Genomic DNA, 23,468 nt, shown 5'->3' with positions numbered 1-23,468 from the left:
TATTTTAAATATAATTATTCATTTTGATTAGCCAGTGTTTTACTTTGATAGCAATCGTGGCATCCTTAACAAATACTTTACAAAATTCTGTGTTCTTAGTAAGTCAAAGAGATTGGAGTTCAATGCTTGTGTTGTTGGGGGTTTTTTGGTGATTTTTTGTTTTGTTTAGTTTTGTTCTTGTTTTTGTTAGTGAAGTGCCACTGTCTCTGAGGCAGCTTTATAAACTACAGGGAAATGCTACGAAAGCTGGGACAAAAACTACTCATCTGCATTTTTGCTGCTGATTAAAAAAAAAATAATTGCAGTTTACATGCACAGTAAATATTTACTCTCCCTGAGGGATCAGGTTTAGAATTCTGAAAGGCTGAGCTAGTAGTAATATTTAATTTACAGGTTTTTTTCACTCTTTAAAAACCCCCTGATTCCTGTCATTAAAATTTTGTGATGCAGCATATATCATAAAAGATGCTGTTACAATACAGCATTAAACTTTTTATGTGAACAAGGTGTGTAATTTTAACTTTCCTCTTGGCATTTCTGTTTTTTTCTGCCTCGCCTTTCCTAACCTCTTTCTTATGTGTCTTTCAAGTACAATTCTCTAATGTGATTGTTCTTGAAAATTTCTCAGATGAAGACTTTGGATTTGGCATATTAAATTGACTTCAGGAGGCATCTTTTAACTCATTGCTGAGGTTGAAAACAAGATTCACTTTAACACTCTGTCTGATGCGTTTCATTTTTTGTGACAACTTATACTTTGAGGCTTAAAAGTGCCTTGTCTATTCCTGAGAGCTTTCCAAGCTATGAAGGGAAGAAAACCCAATGACTTTATTTTTAATTTAGACGAAGTTACAGCAAAAGCAACTAAACTTTTAAAATGTGAAACTTTACAGGGACATAGTTGTGGCTATTTTCATAGTTAAAGTGAAAGCCGTTTTGATTAAACACATTCAGAAAGGTCTGAATACATCTGCAGCCAAAAGAAAGGAGGGCTAAAAGTTTCTTTTCTCGTTGTAAACTAAAGAAAGTAGCACTTAGTCCAACATCTAGATGCTGCATTATTGCTCAGTTCTTCAGTTAATCTCAGCCTTTCCAAAGCATAGAGAACTCAAAATTGCAACTTATAAGGGCAAGTAGCAGACAAAACCTGGAAAGACACAGTGAGTGTGAAAAAAGAAACTCTAAAATAATCACAGCAGTGCAAACACGATGAAACCACGAGCGCCTGTTTTTTGAACCTCATGGCAACAGCCTGGCCATTACAGGTCAGAGGCCATCTGCTTAAAGCTGGTCCCAAATCTGGTCACCTGGTTTATGCTGAACCATGGCTGTTCAGGCTTCTGGGTGCTTTCCTTCCAACCTTCTCATTGCCAAAGTGCATATAGAGCCAGTGCTTTCAGTGAGGCCTGTGAGGCCACAGCCTTAGCTGTGGTAATAGATCAGACACATGCTTATCCTTGTTAACATTTATCGGACAAGAGGGAGTGCTTTTAAACTAAAAGATGAGGGATTTAGGCTGGACATTAGGAGGAAATTCTTTACTCAGAGGGTAGTTAGGCAGTGGCACAGTCTGCCCAGAGAGGTTGTGAGTGCCCCATCCCTGGAGGTGTTCAAGGCAAGGTTGGATGGGGCCCTGGGCAGCCTCACCTAGTGGAAAATCCTCTAGTTCCAGCCCCCTGGGCATGGTAAGAGGTTGGAACTAGATGGTCTTTAAGGTCCCTTGTAACCCAAGCTATTCTGTGACTTTATGATGTCTGCACTGGATATATTCTGAACCTGTGATTACAGCGTTCTCCATTTTTGTGACAGAAGAAAAGCCAAAGATGGTCAAAAGTTCCATCCAGGCTTCATTGTATCATCGTTTTGTGATAGGGAAGTGAAAGTAATCAGCAAAAAGATAAGTTTTGTTGTGTCCAAAATCAAGGAAGAATGATGTCAGAAAAATGCTTGGCTGATGCCTGTGGAGCCTGTTTGAGTTTCGAGAAGTATCTTCTGGCAGAAATTTTGAAAAGAGGATGTATTTGGAACTAGAAGAGCAACAGGCACCCTCATTTAGTCTAGCTTTCTAAAAAGCCACCATTTTTGAGCAGCATGTTTGGCTGTGCATTTTCATTATATATTTTTCTAAGTGAAGTTCTGTTAAAATACTATCTGAAAGGGCAGTATGTTTTTAAGTATTTGTTTATTACTGTAGAGATTAATGACACTTCTGCATGGCTACAAAATTTGAAATTGTATAAACTGTGTGACATTATTTTTAAAATCTAAATCTTGTTGTTGTTGGTTTGGTTTTTTTTTTTTTTAATGAAAAACAAGGGCCTGATACTGTCAATATACCTTAATGAATGACTTCTTACATTACTCTCTGTTGTTTTACTGGCTAGCAAAAATCACTAATAATTCTCTTGTTTAAATTAAGTCTTAAAACTACTGAAAACCATTTAAGGAGTTAAAAAAAAATTATCCATTCAGACCTGATAATGTGTATCCCAGGTTTCAGATTTGTTCAATTAGAAATGGTCAAGATATGAAACCATACAAAATGTGAGTAAATACTCTGCATATCAAGGGTTGTTATGCAATTACATGCTTTCAGTATGGTTCTTACTACGGGAAAACAGTAGAGAGATCTGTAGTGCGTGTTCAGAGAATACTTACAAACTTTCCTAGCTTAGTTATATAAAAATAATCCACTTGGTGCTTTGCTACTAATAATAAAATGTGCACATACTTTGTTTATTTCTCCCAGAGCAAAGTCACTATAGCTGTAGGTTTGTTAGAAAATCATATGAAGAACTTGAAATTCCCCTGTCCACTCTCACTACCCCCACCTCAATTTTGATAAATCTCCAAATTATAAACAGCTGAACTGATTTAAATAGAGTTTTCAATACAAAAACAACAACAAAAAAGTAAGGTTACATCTGGGCTGAGAAAAGCTCGTGCCAAGTTTCAGCCCAGTGTGATTTGAGACAGCCGTGATATTAAATGCCCAAACCCAGGACTTGGAATGGAAGTAGAGAAACTGCACTGGCCCCTTCAGGATTTGTGATTGTAATGTAGTGGTTACAAGGCTCCAGATGATTAAAGCTTGACTTAGTAGATACATATTTTAGTTACTTACATCCTTCAGGCTTATTCTTCCGAAGATATATGGTAAATTTTCATTGATACCTTCAGTTAGTGCTAGTGGCACTGATGGAAAGCAAAAGCCTTCCCATGATCAGTTACGTTGATTTGCCTTTTCTGGGCTGATCTTAAGAGAGATTCTTAAATTATGATAAGTCTGTTCGTGTTTGAAAAAGATCAAAGGGTTCCATATTTATTTAAAATGGTGGCCAGGGTTTGTTCATAGTGCAGCACTTGAGCATATGGCTGGGTTTTACTGAGGCTGTGGTCTGTTGCTGTTGTTCAGATTTTGCTGAATTAGAGCTCAACTGTCTGCCACTTTGTGAGACTATCCCAAAATACTAGCAGTATTGGCCGTTGTTCTTGACTAACATAAAAGCTGAATATGGGAAGCCAAACAGACTCATGAAGTAGAACTGTCATCACTAATTAACTTCCAGGACAAAAAAATAACTATTCAGATAACTCCTGTTTGCTAGTAACCTTTATAAAACTCTCTATGTGGAAAGCAAAAGCCAAACTTTTTTTTTTTTTTTTTTTTTTTTAAGAAACTATGATGGTTTAGTAGAAGAGAAATAGGAGCATTGTAGGCTTTTAAAATGAGCTTCCATTTTTTCTTGGAGGGATGATCAACATGTCTCAGGTTGACAAGCAGGTCAGTTCTCTAGTTAGTGGGATTTGGAATATGCTCTGATTCTGCCCCAGTCCTGTTCACTCAGGAAATCCACTTTAAAGCAACACATCCCCATTATGAAAAGCTGTTTAAAAACAAACGAACAAACAAAAAGCCCACCAAAGTACCAGCATTTATTTTTTCCAGAGGTGATTTAATTTTCAATTTGTTATTATGGATAACAGTTGAAACAGTTTGGCTGAGGGATAATGATTGTTGATTTTCCCATACAGTCTTTAAACAACACAACAGTAAGAGACAAGGAAGGTGAAGAAAGATAAATCTATGTTAAATTCAGCCAAGTGTGTCTATCTGAACTGCTTTAGACTTCTAAACAAATTGTTTGTGAGTACTAAATAAACATGCATATTCAGTTTTTGTGTATATAGGTATTTTGGTGTGAAATAATTTGTAGTTTCTTGTCAGCATTATTTCATTGCAACTGATACCCATGAAATGTTTCTCTAAAATGAATGAAATATTTTTTCTCTAAAATATCAAACATGAAAATGGAATAACTTTTCTCAATGTTTTAAACATATACTAGTTCCATATGGTTCAGTGAGGATTTCAGTCTCCTTCCGTCACCATTCAGGTGTATGTGAATACAGAGTATAAACCATAAACTACCCTGTCTGTATTTTAAAAGTCTTCCATGACTTTGTAGAGGCTATTTCCAAAACTCAAGTAACGCAAACAGAAATGAAAGGGTGGAAAGACTTACTCAGATTAAGACTCTACTTGTTTAATATACCACACCAAGAAACCATAGGCCGACAGACAAAAAGTAGGAACGGAAAGGAACAGTTACGCAGTTGTATCTGAATCCTGGCCATATACAGTCATTTCCGCTTGGAAACTTCTCGCCTTTCAAATGGACCAAACTGGGGTTAGTTTAGTGAATCTTTCATTGTACTCTGAAGGAAAATATTTCAGCAACCAGGTGAAGTTTTGCTGGGGTATGCAACCACAAACAGCGCTAGGAGCTCCAGTTTACTGGAAGGTGAAGGCACCTTCCCAGTGAACACTGTCTCGAATACACAGTGTTCGATGTTGGCTGAAGGATATCGGCTACTATTCAGTTCTCCCCCTATCAAAATAGAGAAACTAGTGCATTACTGCTTCTGATTTAAGAGACGAAGTAGGAGATGATGTAAGAGAGTGAGAAAGAGATTATCTCGATGACAATCTAGATGTTATTGTATCACCTTAAAGCAGCACAACCTGCTGTACTAATGAAATTGTGTTCTTGGTTTAAAAGGGCAATTGTTAGCCTGACTTTGTGCTCACTAAAAACATTTCCCCAATCTTGTTAAATTATTGCACTCATTTCAGATTTTTATGGCTGTGCAGCTTACCAGCCCTCGTTTCTTTACGTTTCATTCATTTTCCTTGTATTGATGATTAATGGAGGATGTCGAATGTTAGAGTGAGCAGGCATCAGCAAATGCAAGATCATAATTAGTTTAGCTGACGAGGGCCTCTGATAGCACTTGCATCTGGATGGAAAAATTACCCTATAGGGAACTGGCTGCTCACCAGGTCTTTTTAGTGATACATTGTGAAACACCCGATGAATCAAATGCCCTTTCAATGCCAAGAAAGTGTTCCAGTCTTGAAGCCAAAATTATGTCTGCAGAAAGCTTTCCATTTGAAATGTATCAGAGTACAATTATAACCATTGTATTTTTTTGGCATGAGCACTGGTCTTCTACAGTATAGACTAAAGTTAAATAAATTACTTAAATTTTATGAAACCCTGAAATTTTGACTTATAGTGTTAGTAATTTTTAATTTATAATAAAATTAGTTTTCACCCAGACTGTTTTTCCCTATACTTAACCATTCTTATCTTCGATGCTGAAGGTTTCTTACTGACTCCTTTTCCTTTGCTAAAAGAGAAGAGAGTTGAAATTCAGATTTTCTTTTCAGCAAAAGAATTCCATTTCCTGCTTATTAGTATTTGTGCCCACAAACAGCCTGACTTTTATTTAAATGAGAGATTTAATAAAATCATTGCTCTGCAGAAAGAATTTAACGAGCAATGCTCATAAACTTGTCTACTTTTAAATATTCTTGGATCATTATGAAAGCTGATGAATGCACAGCTCAGTCTGGTTAAAAATCAGTTGGTATTTAGGAAAGTTGTACTGTGCCTTTCTTTGCCTGAATAAAATAAATATGTCTGTACGCTGATGAGACTGTTTTCTTGGATTTCAGGTAAAGCTCAAAAGAGGTCTCATTAAGCATACTTTTGGCAGAGGTTACTCCTTGTTCTTAGTGGGCTGAGGGAAGTCTATGCTCTTGCTCTGCTTTCTGAAGTGAGTGGGAACGACTGGAACTGCATATCGTGTATTCAATTAATGAAGTATAATCTCTAGTAAAGGAATTAGTATGACGCAAATACAAACTGCAACTAATTATCGTGGTGTTTCGGGATCCCTGTTACCGATCGCACTTTAAAATCAAGCAAACGGAAAAGAAATAATCTGTTGTGAAACGCGGCGAACAAAACAGGAGAAGTTTACAGAATGTTCTCTGTCAGCCTCCAGAGTGGTTTTTCAGAGTTTGCTGTTTAGAAACCATCATTAAATGCACAAAACCTGAAGTTCAAAAAGTTAAAGCTGTTATTCTGAAAAGGCTTTGGTGTTTCACACACCTCATCCATCACTCCAGGGTTAATTATAATGAAAATCAGTGGTGCCTATTAAGCACAATTGAACCTGACCTCATTATGGGCAGTGTGGGTTTATACTGTCATTGTTGCCAGTCTAGAGACAAAACTCCTGTGTTGATTTGTCCTAACTCCGCAGATCATGTGACTCACCTCTGACCTGTTTTTTTTTCTGTGTTTTTTTTCTTCTTCCCTATTTCAGAGACGTAGAGGCTCGGGTGTTTTTTGTGCCAATTGCCTGACCACAAAGACCTCTCTCTGGCGAAAGAATGCAAATGGTGGATATGTATGCAATGCGTGTGGCCTCTACCAGAAGCTTCACTCGGTAGGAAGAACTTGCTGGTTTGTTCAGAAAAAAGGGGTTATACAGCTAAGCTGGGCAACTGTGGTCTTGCCTGGTTATGTGATTACTACCACTCCCTGGCCTGCAGTTAATTTCCTAACGGATTTGCAGTACGGTCACTTTGGAATCAGATGTGATTCATTATGCAAAAGGCTGGGATGCTGTGGGTAGACGTGTCTGAGATCACCAATGATGCATTTAATTATTTTGATAGAAAATAAGGGGAAAATTATTTCTTTTCTGGGAATTCCGTTTAAAGGCAAACAGTATGTTGTGATGAAGCTCTCTCCATATCAAAAATACTGTTTTTTGCTTGCATTCATTCCTCTCCCCCCTTTATTCTTCACACCAAATTTTGTAGAAATTGTTCTGGGTTTTTTTCAGTTCTCTTTTTTCTACAGTTCCTGTAGTCTGCTTCAAGATTCAGAAGTAACAAGGAACTGCTCATGCGATGGCACTCATTGCTTTCTGAGATAATTTTTCATCATCCCTCTGGATCAGGCATGGAATAAGTAATAATCATGGACTGTCTGTATTGCTTTTCGTCCTATCGACACTTGGCTTGATCTTGAGAGATGTTGAATGCTTTGGTCCAGGTCCAGGAAAGCCATGTTTAAGTGTTTCTTTGGATCTGTTCCAAAATGCTGAGAATCTTTTAGATTAAGACCCAATATTATGTTTAATGTGGGGTTAAATATTATTCCCTGCAATGAAATTAGAAAGCGGTACTGGTTTTTTGTAAGGGAAGCTGAGGTGGCCTTTGGGAGCTTGCCAAGGCAACGTAACAATCTAGACTTTGAGCCAAAATTAGAAACCTGTGTTTTGGTTGAGAGTGCATTTTCTTAAAACATTTTTTAGAAATCATATTTTCAAAACGAAAAAAAAAAAACAACAACAACAAAACAGGAAGCAATTTCAAATGCATTATTACTCAAGTGCCTATGTATCTACAAATTTGAGGCATAAGCTTCTAAATAAGCAAATAATTTGTGTGAATTTTATCCTTCGTCTCATGCGCAGGCCATATAACAGTCCTGATTACTCAAGATCACTCTATAGAAAATATTCTAATTTTCAAATGCGGCAACATGATCACCAGTGTTAAACAGTAGCTCTGTTTTCTGTGTCCTGTTGTTCTGAGATCGGTAACTGTTTTTTAGCTCCAGAACATGCCAACCAGTTAGGTGACAACTCATTGAGAGAAGATAGACTAGTGCATGATTTCTGGCCGACAACTTGGTCAGGTCTTGCAGAAAGCATCATTTTCATGGAGAACTTTAAAAGTTCTAAATACATTTTCTGAGTTAAGATACCTTGATTACTCATGAGCATCTACAAAGATTTAAAAAGGATGATTTGGCTTTGGAACATTAATTTGACATTTGATTCCATTTATTTTTAGAATTTCTATGGACAGCCTCCCTTCTTCCTTTATATGATACAAATTTCTAAATTGAAGTGTTGAAGTTCACCATAATTACTAGTACAACTTAATGAATGTATAAAAGAAGCAAGTATCAGTTTTGAATTAAAAACGTAGTTCAGATAATTCTTATGAACCATGTGGCACAAACTACTATGCTTCCAAACATCATAATTAGCAATACGATGTCAAACTTACTTTTATACATACAGAAAAAAAAGAAGGTGGCACTGTCTTTTAAATCCACTTCTCAGGCATGACAATAAGCTGTCATTAAGTGGATATTTGACATTGATATCTACAATTAAACTTTTACCAAACAAACACAAAGAATTCTATTAAGACACCATTCTGCTGTGGTACGGTAACAACTTTGGTGTGAATTGGGTTCTGAAATAATCAAACATGTCTCTCCATTGGGACAGTGTTTAAGACAGTCCCATAACAGTAGAAGTTTGAAGATTTGTTTTATCTGTATACCTCTGTAGCTATCTCTTCATGAAAAATTATAGTAAGTATTTATTTTTGCCCTGTCGTTGGAGGCATTCAGGGCCCGGCTGGATGTGGCTCTGGGCAGCCTGGTCTAGTGGTTGGTGACCCTGCACATAGCAGTGGGGTTGAAACAGATGATCATTGTGGTCCTTTTGAACCCAGGCCATTCTATGATTTTATGCTTCTATATGTTTTTGAATTAAGGTGTCCAGGATGATACAGTTATTAGGCTGAAAATATAAAAAAAATCCAAGGGAGTAGAACTGTTCCCTCCTATAAGCTGCCCCATTAAACTAAATTATGCTACTCAACTGAATAAAATTATTCACCTCTAGTAGGTTTGTACATTTCATAGCTACCTTTTAATTGGATTATCACTGCCTAAAACTACTGTGCTCATTAACCGATCAATACTTAAGAATGTGTATAATACACTTATCTCTGCAGTCTCATATTTTACTGGTATTTAGTGAGGAGAAAAATCCATGATCTGTCCAATAGTATAAAGAAATACAGACTGATAAATGCTAATATTGTAATGATTCCTGGTATGAGTCACATTTCCATTTCTATCAATATACCTATGGACCATTTACACGAAGCTTGTCAAATGTTTCACATTTCTCTCCCTTAATCCAGACAAATATGTTATGAAATGTGTAATAATATTTTAATGGTCAATTATTAAAATAGTTTAAGTGAAAAAAGATACTTCCATTTCAGTGAATGCACATACACAATATTTGCATTTACTGGTGTGGAAAGGTTTAATCTTTTTCTCTCCAGAAAGTCATGAAGTTAACCACTTACATTGTGGCACTATTCCTCTTTGTTTAATAACTCTAGTACAGTCACGGAAAAGTAGATGTTGTTCAGTAGAAATTCTTTGGCCAAATTCTCAGACTACTTCCTTGAGGGGTTATAGCATATTACTCTAGGATTAGATATAAATGATCTCCTAGTGCAGAGGTCACAGCAATTTCCCATTGTATATGGGAAGTCTAGTCAAAATAATTCACTGAACTATTTGTTGAATTTTCTTTCTTTTTTTTTTTAAGTTACTTATACTTTTGAGGGATACAGTTGATACAGAGATGGTAAAAAAAAATTGTACTTTATATATTATGTGTAACATATAATTAAAGATCTCATATTGGACATTTGAAAAGGAAAATTCTGGCAATATTTCCACTATTTCCTAATTTGAGTGCCCCGTTGATGACCTAGAAGCAAGTAAATTTTTTTGTCTTTACTTGCAAACACACGTAATATTGCTGTCTGCCCTTTTTTACTATAAATAGGAAATGTGTGCATAGTGTTACTCCACTGAGTATGCTGTTTTTATCAGCTGAAGACTAGTCAGAAGGATGCAGTCAGTGTCATACTGAAGTATTGTTAAGTTGTACCTACAGCCATTAACTCCTGGCAAGTGAATTGAAGAGCCAGAAGTGCAAATGTGTGTGAGGATCCTCCCTCACAGGTATGAAGATGTTTCTTTGAACTGCTTGCAGGATCACATTTCACACCTGTAGTAAGGTTAAGAGTATTACCAAATCTCTGGAAACGATATTCTGAACCCATATGAAAGTGTTCTGTAGCCTATAAATAAAAGTTTAATGTGAGCAGCATCAACGGATTTCTAAGTTCTGTCACACTTTGTCAATATGACACTGTCACCAAAAAAGTAAGGAAGTTAGGCTGAGCTTGTAATATGTGCATTAAGTGGCCATTGAATCTGCAACTGTGAACTTTATTTGCAGAAAATTTACATTGAAAATATTCTAATTTAATCTGAACGGGATTTTGCCTTGGCTTACTTTGATCTGTTTGAGATTGGTTCAGATGCTCTTTTTCTGCTAGGTTGAAATTTTGTGTATTTAGACTCTAAATCAGAGTCTTTTTATTTAGATATTTAGTAGAAAGTAGAATTTGAACAAGTAGCTGCACTGCCTAAAATGTGATTAACCATTAAAAATGAGTAGACGTCAGGAAAGTAAATAGATGAAAAAAGAAAATGGCATATCAAGAGATAAGTAAGTAGAAGAGTGAGAACTCCTCCAGCTCTGGATACTTTTATACTAATATATGAAATTATGTTACATTCGAGTTACAGATTGTTTTGGATATTGATTGTAGGCCAAAATTTAATCTGTGCTTTAAAACAGTGTTAAAAGGAAAATTCTCAAGTAAGCTTGTAAGTGGAATACTTTGTGGGGCACTTCTTTGGTCTCCAACCAAAACAGGATTATGTGTGCATTTGGATGAGACAAATGGCAACTCCAGAACACCAAGCTGAATGACTTTTAGGTAGTTTTTGTTGTTTTAACATCTGCCCAGTAGAGCAACACATACTGACATTACAGTACCATCTTTCATTCACATACCATTGCCTTCCTGCTGAGGGGCCTTTCAAAGAGGCCTGGCTGCTGTCCTGCCTCATACTATTTTTCTTCCTTCACGCAGAAGTATTTTCAGTTCTTCTCTAAATAGGCCACCTACCCTGAGCTGGTGTGGGGAAGTATCAAATGGAAACAGAAGGCCTTGCTTGGTTCTGCCTCTTCCTGGCTGTTTTTTAATTTGCAGACCCTTTCCCTCCTTCTCGGGCCCTTCTCTCTCCCTCATGTAGCATAGCATTATAACATTTGGGAAGAAATACATTAGGGATGAAGGAAGAGGCATCGGTGACAAAGTCCCAGCATCTTTTTGGAGCTTAAGAAAACATTTTCTTCTTCATTTTTCTACAACCCTTTTCTGCCATCATCATCTCCAAAGCAAATCTGCATCCCTTCTGCTAGGTAACAGTGGTGATGATCAGCAAGTCATGTTTTTACCATCATTTCTTATCTGTAGCAAAATGGGGTGGATGTAAAGGTAAGTAATACGCAGTTCTTGTTGTAGTGTGATCTGCGCGAACCCCTTCCTAGTACCAGCTCTTGTGACATAGTATATGGAGTAACGCCAGTGTGTAGAGCCATGCATCTCCCACCTAATCTTTAGCTTTCAGCACCCTCTTTCAGCACATCTCCCCCAGACTTTTTCAGAAATAGGACAACTTGGACACGTCATCCTTTTTTAAGTTAACAGGTATAGTATGTCTAAGACGGTTCACTTAGTGTAATTAAACAAAGCAGTTCACAATTTATTTTTGACACGAGGGGCCAGGTAGCAGCCTTTTGGTTTGCTTTATTTGTGAGAAATAGTAATTTCCTTAAAATTCTCTTATAATACATGTCTTCACAAAAGAAAAGGTAAATTTGCATGAACCTGGTCGGGTTGACTTGTTTAATATCTCTTTTCTTTTTCCCTTTTGTTCATTATGTATGTGTTCCATGCAGACTCCCAGGCCTTTAAACATCATTAAGCAGAACAATGGTGAGCAGATCATTAGGAGACGAACAAGAAAGCGCCTTAACCCGGAGGCACTTCAGGCTGAGCAGCTAAACAAACAGCAGAGGGGTAGCAGTGAGGAGCAAGTCAATGGAAGCCCCTTAGAGAGGAGGTCAGAGGATCACTTAACTGAAGGTCATCAGAGAGAAATTCAGCTTCCCAGCCTCGCAAAATATGAGGCCCAAGGTTCATTGACTAAAAGCCATTCTGCTCAGCAGCCAATATTGGTCAGCCAATCTCTGGATATTCACAAAAGGATGCAACCTTTGCACATTCAGATAAAAAGTCCTCAGGAAAGTACTGGAGACCCAGGCAACAGTTCATCGATATCAGAAGGGAAAGGAAGCTCAGAGAGAGGCAGCCCGATTGAAAAGTACATGAGACCTGCGAAACACCCAAACTATTCACCACCTGGAAGCCCTATTGAAAAATACCAGTACCCACTCTTTGGACTTCCGTTTGTACACAATGACTTTCAGAGTGAAGCTGACTGGCTGAGATTCTGGAGTAAATATAAGCTGTCTGTTCCTGGGAATCCACACTACTTGAGTCATGTGCCTGGCCTACCAAATCCTTGCCAAAACTATGTGCCTTATCCCACCTTTAATCTGCCTCCTCATTTTTCAGCTGTTGGATCAGACAATGACATTCCTCTAGATTTGGCGATAAAGCATTCCAGACCTGGGCCAACTGCAAATGGTGCCTCCAAGGAAAAGAGTAAGGCACCACCAAATGTAAAAAATGAAGGTCCCTTGAATGTAGTAAAAACAGAGAAAGTTGATAGAAGTACTCAAGATGAACTTTCTACCAAGTGTGTGCACTGTGGCATTGTCTTTCTGGATGAAGTGATGTATGCTTTGCATATGAGTTGCCATGGTGACAGTGGACCTTTCCAGTGCAGCATATGCCAGCATCTTTGCACGGACAAGTATGACTTCACAACTCACATCCAGAGGGGCCTACACAGGAACAATGCACAAGCTGAAAAGAATGGAAAACCTAAAGAGTAAACCTTAGCACTTAGCACAATTAAACAGAAATAGGTTTCCTTGATGGGAATTCAATAGCTTGTAATGTCTTGTGAAGACCTATAAAGCACTTCATATAGAGAGCATGCCTTATCCAATACTAAACCCCTTGTCTTTTCTTTTTCTTCCTTTTTCTTAATTTTTTTTTTAATTTTTGTTTTTGTTTTTGTTTTTTTCTTTTAAATGAGTGGGTTACCAAGAAAAAAAAAGAACAACTGTATGGTGGCCTGAAGGTGGAGGAGATAGTAATATGGGACATGGCCCACCAAAGCTAGTGCAGTGTACCATGGCAAATAACTTTGAGAGCATTTTACCGGACATTTGATATCTTTGCTATTGTGTAAGAGACATAACTGGCGAGAGTGCAAAGATGTGTATATGTATATACTGCTGCAGAGGTATAGTGAGCATATGCACATTGTATATAAGAGCTAGACTTGTTAAATATACAGATGTTAAAAGGTCATTTTCTTTTTTTTCAATTTGGGCTAATTTCTACCCTACAACATGCCTTAGGATCACTTTTTCCTCAAAGCTTTGGCAGCAATTTCATCTAGATGTTTCTCAGACTCAGCTGATTTTTAGCTACCATTTTATCACTACATTCTTTCTGGCATACTTTAGTCTAGGAAAACCATTTTCTGCTAGTGAAGTCTCTAATACAGAAGCCACACTCCGGGTTTAATTTGCGTGGAACAAGGTAACCTGCTGTATTTTATTTTAATATATTTTAATATATTACATTTCTAAACCTTAGTCTAAGGTTACTTCTCCACAGGCTTAACATTGCTATACATACCAGTCAGTCCCTTCAGTAGACTTATACCAGCTTTTGCTAAGTAGCATTAAATGTCTTCATAGTACTTTTTAATACTTAAAGCTTTGTAAAAACTGTCCATGAAGGGAAAGCTCCTCAGCATAACTGCTCAGGGAAATAGGGCTAAATAACTAAATATTAAATAATTGGTTAAAGGTGCTGTTAGACGAGCCTCCATGCTTGCTACAAGGGTGTACAAGAACTGACTTTAATCATTTTCATTATAGTGTCCCAACCAGTAGTTTATTATTTTGCCACAGGGATGTAGAAGATATTACAAGCTACTGGATGCACTGTCAGATTAACTTATTTCATTAAAGAAGTTGGGAGAACAAATAGAAAAAAAACCTTATTTTTCTAGTAAATATTAATGTATTACATTTCAAATAATGGTGCCTGACATATTGAATAATTATTTTCTACAGTGTACGTATGCAACAAAGATATTCCATCATGCATTAGAGTCAGTTCTGGCTCTGCCTCGCTGTTTACATTTGCAAATGTAGCAAACAAGGTAATGAAGCAACTATTTCTATTGCAGTAGGTATCTTTTTTTCTGTGTGTGTGCATTAAAGTTGTAAACGATAACATGAAATGAATGAAATTTGTTGATATTAATGGTATGGAAAAACAAGAAGGAAATGAAAATATTTTTATGCCTACTTAGGAGAAAAAGGGTAGCACTATTCATTCCAAGTACTTTTGTATTCTTAAGCTCTTAACTCACATTGTTATGCTTAAAATGATAAACATATATCCTCTTTTTATTGCTTTGTCTGTGTTTCAGAAGAAACATTTCAGAAATTATTTTGATAAGTGCTGTTTGACGATGCAGCGCTGATGTTTTATTGCATTCTGTAGTAGCATTGCACTCCATTTTTACAATATTACGCAGTTGCTTTTTTGTTTTGTTTGGGTTTGTTTCTTTTTCGCAGCGCAGGGTCTTAGCTCCTTATGGTTGGATGGCAGGTGTAGCTCAACTGGTTCATGAATGTTGCAGCGAATGAAGTTTAAAATGTCTTTCTGATACTATGTTGTCTTTTATTTCTCCATTCATGCATTTTATTTTTTAAAATGTTCTATAAAAATATCTCTGGACTAAGTCCTCACTTGAGATTATATGTAAAGGGTCCTATTCTGATCTCACTTACATGCCGCCTTTCTCAGATTTTCATGTAATTGAAACTAAAGCATCAAAAAAAAAAAAAAAAAAAAAAAAAAGTTCTTGTATTTAACATACCTGAATCTCACCACTCTCCCTTCTAGGATTTGGTGCACTTATAAGATACTTAACCAGATAGACAGGGAGGTGGCAGATAAAAGGAGAGGTGATAGGAGATGTCTTACAGGGGTTGGCAAAAGGAAAACAGGGAGGAACTGGCCTAAACATTCAGCACTTTGATAGTCTTTTGAAAAATAGCGTGCCTAAAGGAGCCGGGAATGACCATCACCATGCATGAGAAGCACTTACACAGCTGATCACCAAAGGTCTCACTGACCTTGGCAGTGTTTGACATGTTGCGTTTTCACACAGATGAAACATTATTGCACAGTTTCTCTGATTTGTTAGGCACAGACTGGCTATTGTTCAGCATTAGGCTTGCATTCCTTCCTGCTCCACCCATTGCTTCTATACTGGTGAGCAGCATATGGAAAATCCCACTCAATCCATTCATGGTTGAGTTCTATAAACCTTTATTAGTGTTCTAGGTTAGCAAAGGATGTTGGGCCACATTCTTCTTATTCTATTTTTAGATGAATCTCCTGCTTGATAGCATTGCCGGACAATGTCTGGTTATGTTTTTACTATTGTTCTCCAGTAATAAGTTCTGACTTGGTTTTTGTTGATTTATTTTTGTTGGGTATTTTTTGTTTCCTTTTTTTTTTTTTTTTTTTTTTTTCTGTGGGGACTGAAATAGATTACCCTCATTTTGTTACGTCAGGGTCCAGTGTGTGTCCTTTTCAGCTTTTCCAAGAAACGTTAGGCTCACTTAGCAGTGATTTTATTGGCTTCAGATTTAGCTGCCTGCCGGTTATCAGTAGTTACTGTTTTGACTTACTTCTTTCGAGACGTACCTGTGGCTTCTTCACTGATAGAAGCTGCATCTTCATGGCAAAATATGTAATGGGGGACATGCGCATTATAAAACTTGAGCACCGCCCTGTACTTCATAGTATCTCTTGCTACTCAGAAGCAAGAGGCCAATAAGGAGAAATACACCCATCAGGGTTTGGGGATGAGGAGAAATGAAATGTTAAGAGCGCAAAGAACAAGACAGTTTTTGATATTAATAGTGCACCTAGATAGTGCAAATAAAATTTGAGGAAAGTGTGTTATTCTTGCCATGACATATTGAGATGTTCTGAGATGTCTGTTTTGTAAAAAGATGGGACTTTGCCATAGCCTGTTCTCTTTGATTGGGATGGGGAAGCACGGTTTTGCTTATTAACAAAAACGAGGTGATTCCATTCCTATTCCAGTTCCCCTTATGATGGATATCAATGAAAAGAAGAATAAATCCTGGCATTTAAAAATAAATATCCTGTGAAATAACTCTCAGGTGGAAACCCATCTTAGCACACACAATTAATTAGTGCACCCACTGCATTTCAATCAACTTACAGCACTAAAAATTAATACTTTCAAAGAGTCTTTATTGTTCTTAGCGTTCCAGTGTCTTCAAAGTCAAAGTGTAGTGCTTCTCTTACTTAGGAGAGGTTGTTGGAGATCTGAAAATGCATCTCAAATGGGATCCCAAACTGAGCAGAGGGTTCAGAAACAGTGCGTGGTATCTAAACTTGCAGAACAGGAACAGTTTCCACTTCTGATGAATTGAGACTGTGTATAGTGGACTTGTCATGCAGCATCTTCTGCAAACTGAACTGTCTTTAAGCTATCACTGCATGGCTACTGCCCCCTAGTTTAATGCAGTACGAGATGACGATTTTGTGGAGCTCAGTTTGAGTTCAGGTCCCCAACTTTGAGCACTTTTCAATAGAAGTTTTGCACCACGTTGCCTCTATGCTGAAAGATGACACTGGATACCTTCTGCCTTTGCTTTGGCTAAAAATTTACTGGTGCACCAGTGTCAGTTCTAAAAGAGAGAACATAGAGACAGCTCAGGAAGTGGAGGCATGCTGAGGGTGAGGAAGAGGTGGGCTTTTCCAACCAGGAGCAACAGAAGAAAAGTGACCAGTGCTAACTGTATGCAGTGCTGAGACGTAGTGGTTGTGCGGTGGGGAGATCTGATTTAGAAGCTGTGGATAAATGTTTAGGAGTGGACTTTTAAGTCCATCCCTGGACAGGACAGTGTTGCTTTCTAGTCACAATAGCTTGCTTTATGCCCTAAAGATATTGTCTACTATCTGCTTTTGCCCAGGATGCATGAATATATTCCCGTTCTTGCTCCTGTATTGATTTTTCTTGGCTAACTTAACATGCTAATTCCTAATACTGGTCAGGAAAAGCCAAAGAGATTAGAAGTTCACTTCTGTTCAGCCAGAAGGGTAGATACATTTCCTTCTGCTTCTGTGGAGACAGTTATGCTTGGCAAAGAGTAGTGAGCAATTTGTCAGCATATCCCGAATGTGATAGATAAGTGAAAAATCCCTTCTAAACTTTTCTGTAAAGTTAAGATGAGCCAAGTAGGATGATTTGCATAATTTCCTTACCCCAGAATAGGATTCATCCCTACCCTCTTCCTCACAGTTCTCTTTCATGCAGCCAGTTCTGGAAAGCCAGCAGTTGGCGAGATGCTACCTATACAGTAATCATATGTAACCCCAATTTTCCTCTTTTTAAGGGTATAAAAGACAGTAATCTAATGGTTCCCAGCCCAAAGCCTTTTTTTTTTTTTCTTTTTTTCTTTTTTTTCTTCCAGTACACTTAGTAAAGTAAAATGCTTATAATAAGTCTAACAGCTACCACAGTTTTCTGTGCTGTGTCCTATCATTTTGGTCTCTGAGCTCTACATAGAAGGAGAACAGGAGAAAAGGAAACATCTCAAAATGCCATTGTATATTTAGCTTATAGAAAATTCACCAGCAGGAAAAATAGAAAAAAAAAAAAGAAAAAAAAAAGTACTTAATAAAGAATGACTTCATGTTGCTAAAAACCATCATTAAACTTGTAGCCCTGATTTGACTCTAGAATGTTGGCTCTTATTGTTTTGTCCTTACAACACATGGATGTGTTTTTTGTTTTGTTTTGTTTTGGGTTTTTCGTTTTGTTTTGTTTTTTGGTTTTCATAGTGCATGTTCATTTCTACTCACAAACATGTTCTTGGTGTATTTCTTATGCAAACAATCTTCAGGCAGCAAAGATGTCTGTTACATCTAAACTTGAATAATAAAGTTTTACCACCAGTTATAAATCAGATTCATGTCATTGTTTCTGGGGAGAATGTAATGTCATGGTGTCACTACAACGTTGTGGGGCTGTGGAGGAAGAAAACCTGGAGCTGAGCTGCTGTGAGAGCTCGACGTGGCCTGACAGTATTTGTGTGTAATGGCTGATGATTTCAGCTGAAAAATGAAGGGAGAACTGTACCAACAGTGACTGTGTGAAAAGGAGAGAGGCACCTTTAAAAATAGATTAGCCCTATTTCAGTCTTTCTGCATTACAGACTCAAGATGTGATCCAAAACTCCTTCAAGTCAATGACAAGGTGTAGAGTGAAATTCTGTTTCAGTGGGTTTTGAACTTTTTTTAATAAGTCATCATCCTGGCATTACATTGCTGGTTTCATTCCAAAGAGGAGCACATATCAGAATAATTTTGAGGATGGCATAAGACAGGCTGATTATGCAAACTACCGCAGGGCTAACAATTCTACCTTTGACACAAAGTCCATGGTGGTCTTTAAATACCCCCCAGTACTGAGGACTGTGGTTTTACATCACGCCTGCAACTCATCCATGAAAAGCTCACTCCCATCACACAGGTTATTGACTCAACAGTGACTCAGGAGCAGCGTGCCACCTACAAAGTTGCCACTTCCTCCAGCAGCCTCAGAGGCTTTCTGAGAGATCTCGAATCGAAACACTGACCAAATCAGCTCAGCCTGGTGTTCCTGTTTGGATGAGCTCACAGCCCAGGGTGGTATGGCTCCCAGCCATAATTTCCATTATGCTATAATTTCCTTTCTCTATAGGTTTTTTCTCCTCTCCATGGTTGAGAGAGTGTTCACTCTCATACCAAACAATTTCTTTAAGTAATACAAAATGGTAAAATCTGTTTATAATGTTAGAATACAAATGTTCTAGAGCTCAATTTTAGAAGCACTGTGCCAGAAATAACTTCCCCCTACAATTCATTCTTACAGTCAATTCAGATGCAGACCCTATGCATTTTCAGTCTCTTTTTAATTTCCTGTGATTAACAAAAATCATAACTGTACTAAAGAAAAAAAGAGCTCTCCAAGGCAGTGTTGGAGACATCCACTTTATGCTTAGTCTTTATGCATGCTGAAATAATACTATCTGTTAAAGCTGCTCTATGCGTATCAGGAGACTGTATCTACACATATACACTGTCAAGATAGATGTATATACACAAAAGCTGTATATACATATACAGAGGGATTTGCAGAGACATATGTGTATATATACATACAATGTATGTAGATATACATACAATGTATGTAGGTATACATACATTATCTACCGAGAGAGAGGGTTAAAATTATCAAATATTTTCATGTTGAATATAATGTGTTCTTGTTAAAAACTAACCTTGATCAGTTGAATCTGTCATTAATCAGAATCAAAAACGGTGCTTAATATTGCACTTCTTCTCAATACACATATGTGAGTCCATAATTACAAGAGCTGATGACCTCAGATTTTCTTTGTGATTCTACTATTTATATAGCTTAAAATGTTAATGCCTTCCTCTTGTAACAGCAGTTTCACATGCAAACAGCTCATAGAAGTTCACACTGAAGCTTTTATCAGGTCTTAATATATTGTGATCATAGGTTTAAATTTTTGCCAAGGATCTAGAGACTTCTTGTTCTAGCAGCAGTGTCTTCGATTGTTTCCTCTTCAGGTTTTACTACTGCCATCTTGACATAGTTCAGAATGTTTTTGTCCCACATACAGCATGCCCAGAATATAAAAAAAATAATACATTTGTCAGTAGCAGATCCTGACCCATATCGGAGATTTATGAGTACATAAATACTTCGGAGTATAGAGCTGATGCATAAGAAAATCAACAGAATGAATTAGCAGCTTTATTCTCTGTGGAGGGGAAGAAGAGTGTTTTCAATGTTGTGCTCTTGGGGAAGAAGTTGGATGGTTGTCATATAGCCTTATTTATTGATGAATCACAGAAAAGTAGCTTCCACTTCCACACAGTCTTTATAAAATTGTGTTGACAGTAGGTGGGGATATGAAATCAATGAAACAGTAGAATGTCAGTGAAGGAGTTCAGTTTATTTATCCTTACTTCAACCATAATGGGCAGTTATGCTGGATGGTTAGGACAGCTGAAGCCTGATGGAGACAGAGTTTGTACTGACACCAGCTACCTTTGATTTCCCTGAAGAATGGCTAATCCCTATGTGCAGAACAATGTTTCGGTGGGCCTTTCCTGAAAATGAAAGTGTCTTCTGCACATACAAAGGACTAGAAGTGTCTTTCACACGTTGTGGTTACAATGTCAGTGGAAGTGTCTGATTCACTTCCTAATGCTGCTGTGGAATTGACAGCTTAATGGTGAGATTGATAGGGTGACAGTTTTGTCACGTACCTGTGAACAGCTCCATCAATGCTGATCCAATGGCAATGGAGCTGCCCAGAGAAGAAATACAACCGTTTAAGGGAACAGAAAAGAAATAGATTTTAAGAGAATAAAAACTGTTACGAACTGTGTAAAAAATGGTGACTTGAATTTGCCATAGATAAGACAAGGTTTACATTTTGCTTTGTGATGGCATTACAGCTTCTTTGGTCTTGTTTCTGAGTGGAATCGTGTTGCTTCTGACTTGTAGTACAAAAAGCAAAGCCCCAGCATAACCTAGCTCTCTCCTCACTGTATCATTCTTTTAAGAAAACAAAACAATTAAGGAGCGTAAGCATAGGTTAGGAGAGCTTTCTAAATTATCATTTTATTTCTTATAATTTATTTTGATTAAGAAAAATTATTGCAAAGCAGCATTAGAAGATGTTATTTCCACTTTTAATCAAAGTAAGATACTGAATCCAATAGAACTGGAAACAGAATCCATGGCATGAAAGTATGAGGTGTGGAAGCCTTTCTAATCCTAAGGTGGTTTTTCAAAGTTAATGTTCCCTAAGGGTGGCATTCACACTGCATACTTTGGACATCCAACTGTAAATACTGATTATGAACCTCATTTCCCTGTGCAGTCTGTCAGATGGTCAGAGCAGAAGCTTAGGAGGTATTTGTAGCCACCCTCTGAAGGGGTCCAGCCTGAATGACCTCCAGAGTTCGCTTTTAGCTGAGGTAATTCTGTGATTATAAATGATCAGAAATCCAGTCCATTTATGTTTCTCCCTTATGATTACAGCATATATGGCAGGGAACAATTGCAGACAGAGTACAAGAAAATTGAAGCACATCGGTAGATGGAAATGGCGGAGCGAATCAAGAGCCCTGTTTGTTACAGGCCGCTAAGAGATCAGAGCTGGACACAAGTACAAAATGCCCCATGTTTAACACGTAACTATTTACAGGTGTACAAAGGCTCTTCCATCTATTTACAGTTCCATAATAATTCATCGCAATAAATCTTTGTTAATTGTGCGCTAACCTATACAATTAAGCACAACGTGCTGGACTACTGATACACTGACAATCACTATCATACCCATTAACATGGCTCTGGCTAACTTCTGTGTTATCTATCAGTCAGTCAGTCAGTCTCAGGACATTCACAGACATTGGGTAATAACTGTGTACAAGGCTTATGGCTAGAGCAGTCTGTAGCATGCTTTGGCTGGGACCAGCAGCATGCTTCTAGCCAGGTGCCAGACACAGCTGAGGAGTCAGCACTGAGATCACTCCTGGTTCTGTGGGGAGGGGTATGAACAGATCTGTGTTACTCCTACCCATTCTCCTGAGGACAGTTTTCCACTGGGAAGCACTAAGAGCCAGGGGTGCATTGTGAGCCACTGAATGGGTGTGAGCACATTTTGGGGAGCAGCACATTTGCAAGTATTTGCAACTGTGGGCCCCGTGTCGTCAGACCAGAGGATGGCCTTCTGCATGTCATGTCTCATTGTCAACAGAGTCATTGCCTGTTTACTCATTCCCCCTGTCTGATGGGGTGGCCAGGGCAGCTTCGCATGATTTTCAGTATCTGTAATCTGCTCTAGTTATCTGGGTAACTTTTATAGGTAGAAAATGTGATATAGATAGGCTTTAGTACTTTAGTAAAGGAGAAATGTTACCTAATACTGGTGGGAGGAATTAGTATTATTGAACTCAGTTGTAGATGGAGTTATAAAATATATACATAATAGATGTTTGCACTTTATCAAATAGATCATATTTTTGTTTTTTTCTTGTCTTACAATATGAATTTTGTGGGCAAATCTTTAGCTTCCAGTAATGCAAACGAAGATACAACAATAATGAACATTCCCATGCTTCCAGTTTCCTAGAACTGAACATGACCACCCATTCCAAGCTGTCTTAATTTTCTTGCCCAGAAAAGGGCAATTTTTTTTTTTTTTTTAAACAAAATCTTTCAGTTCTGTTGTGAGAAATTATTTTCTGAAACGGACTTGCTTCAACACATTTTTCTGGTGAGCTTTACTTAGAACTTAGTAAGTTTTATTTCACTTGTCATTCTAGGAAGATTTTGGCTTGACAATAGAAATCCCAGTCTGTGCCTATATTCCACATTTAAAAGAGTATTTTTGCTAGCTCTTTGATGGAAGCCACTCTACATAAAAATCCTGAACTGCTTTAATTATTCAATTTAAAAGATCTCAGTGCAGTTTTTTATAACAAAGCATACAGTTCTGCTTTCTGAAGATGCATTTGATTATTTTCTGATGGTGCCTATACATACATTTAAAGCTAGAGGCTGCTGTGACATTTTGATCACATTATGCAATATCATCCTCTACGTGCTAGACAAACTAGTCTGTTAAAAATCTTTTCATGGAAAGCATGCAATTAGCTGTTACACAAAGCTTGTTTCAGGTTAACCACAACAAGAAGTAATAGGGGAGATTAACTTACCTACATAGGCCACCAAGTTTACAGTTAAACTAGATTTCCCCATTTCCGGAAGAGAGACTGTGCTGCTGTTGAGGAGACATGGAATAGCACAGAACTCCCTGAATTACTGCCATATATGAAAGGGCAGGCTTTACTCTGCATGTAGTAATAAATGATAAAGACATCTGGCCACAGAACAATGACAGAAAGCCTAAATACACAGAAAAGATAGGAAATTCAGATTGGAACATAAGGACTGGAAAAAGTATTAATGGAGCAAGAGTGAAATGTGATTACATGAAAAAAA

General features: G+C 37.6%; 1 protein-coding gene across 16 annotated transcripts in view; it reads left to right on the top strand.

Annotated features, from left to right (window-relative positions):
• TRPS1 (transcriptional repressor GATA binding 1) overlaps nucleotides 1-18,339 on the top strand; it is a 210,739-nt gene extending 192,400 nt beyond the window's left edge. For all 16 annotated transcript variants that reach the window (XM_015283047.4, XM_015283046.4, XM_015283037.4 and 13 more), the window contains 2 exons: nucleotides 6,679-6,801; nucleotides 12,070-18,339. In XM_015283047.4, the coding sequence (XP_015138533.2) occupies nucleotides 6,679-6,801; nucleotides 12,070-13,131 (1,185 nt within the window). In that variant the 3' untranslated portion in view covers nucleotides 13,132-18,339. The remainder of the gene's footprint in view (nucleotides 1-6,678; nucleotides 6,802-12,069) is intronic.
• Nucleotides 18,340-23,468: the final 5,129 nt, after the last annotated feature.

Source organism: Gallus gallus, chromosome 2 (assembly GCF_016699485.2).
Source record: "Gallus gallus isolate bGalGal1 chromosome 2, bGalGal1.mat.broiler.GRCg7b, whole genome shotgun sequence".
Lineage (NCBI taxonomy): Eukaryota > Metazoa > Chordata > Aves > Galliformes > Phasianidae > Gallus > Gallus gallus.
Note: the sequence above shows the minus strand (reverse complement) of the source record. Positions and strands in the feature narration are given on the sequence as shown.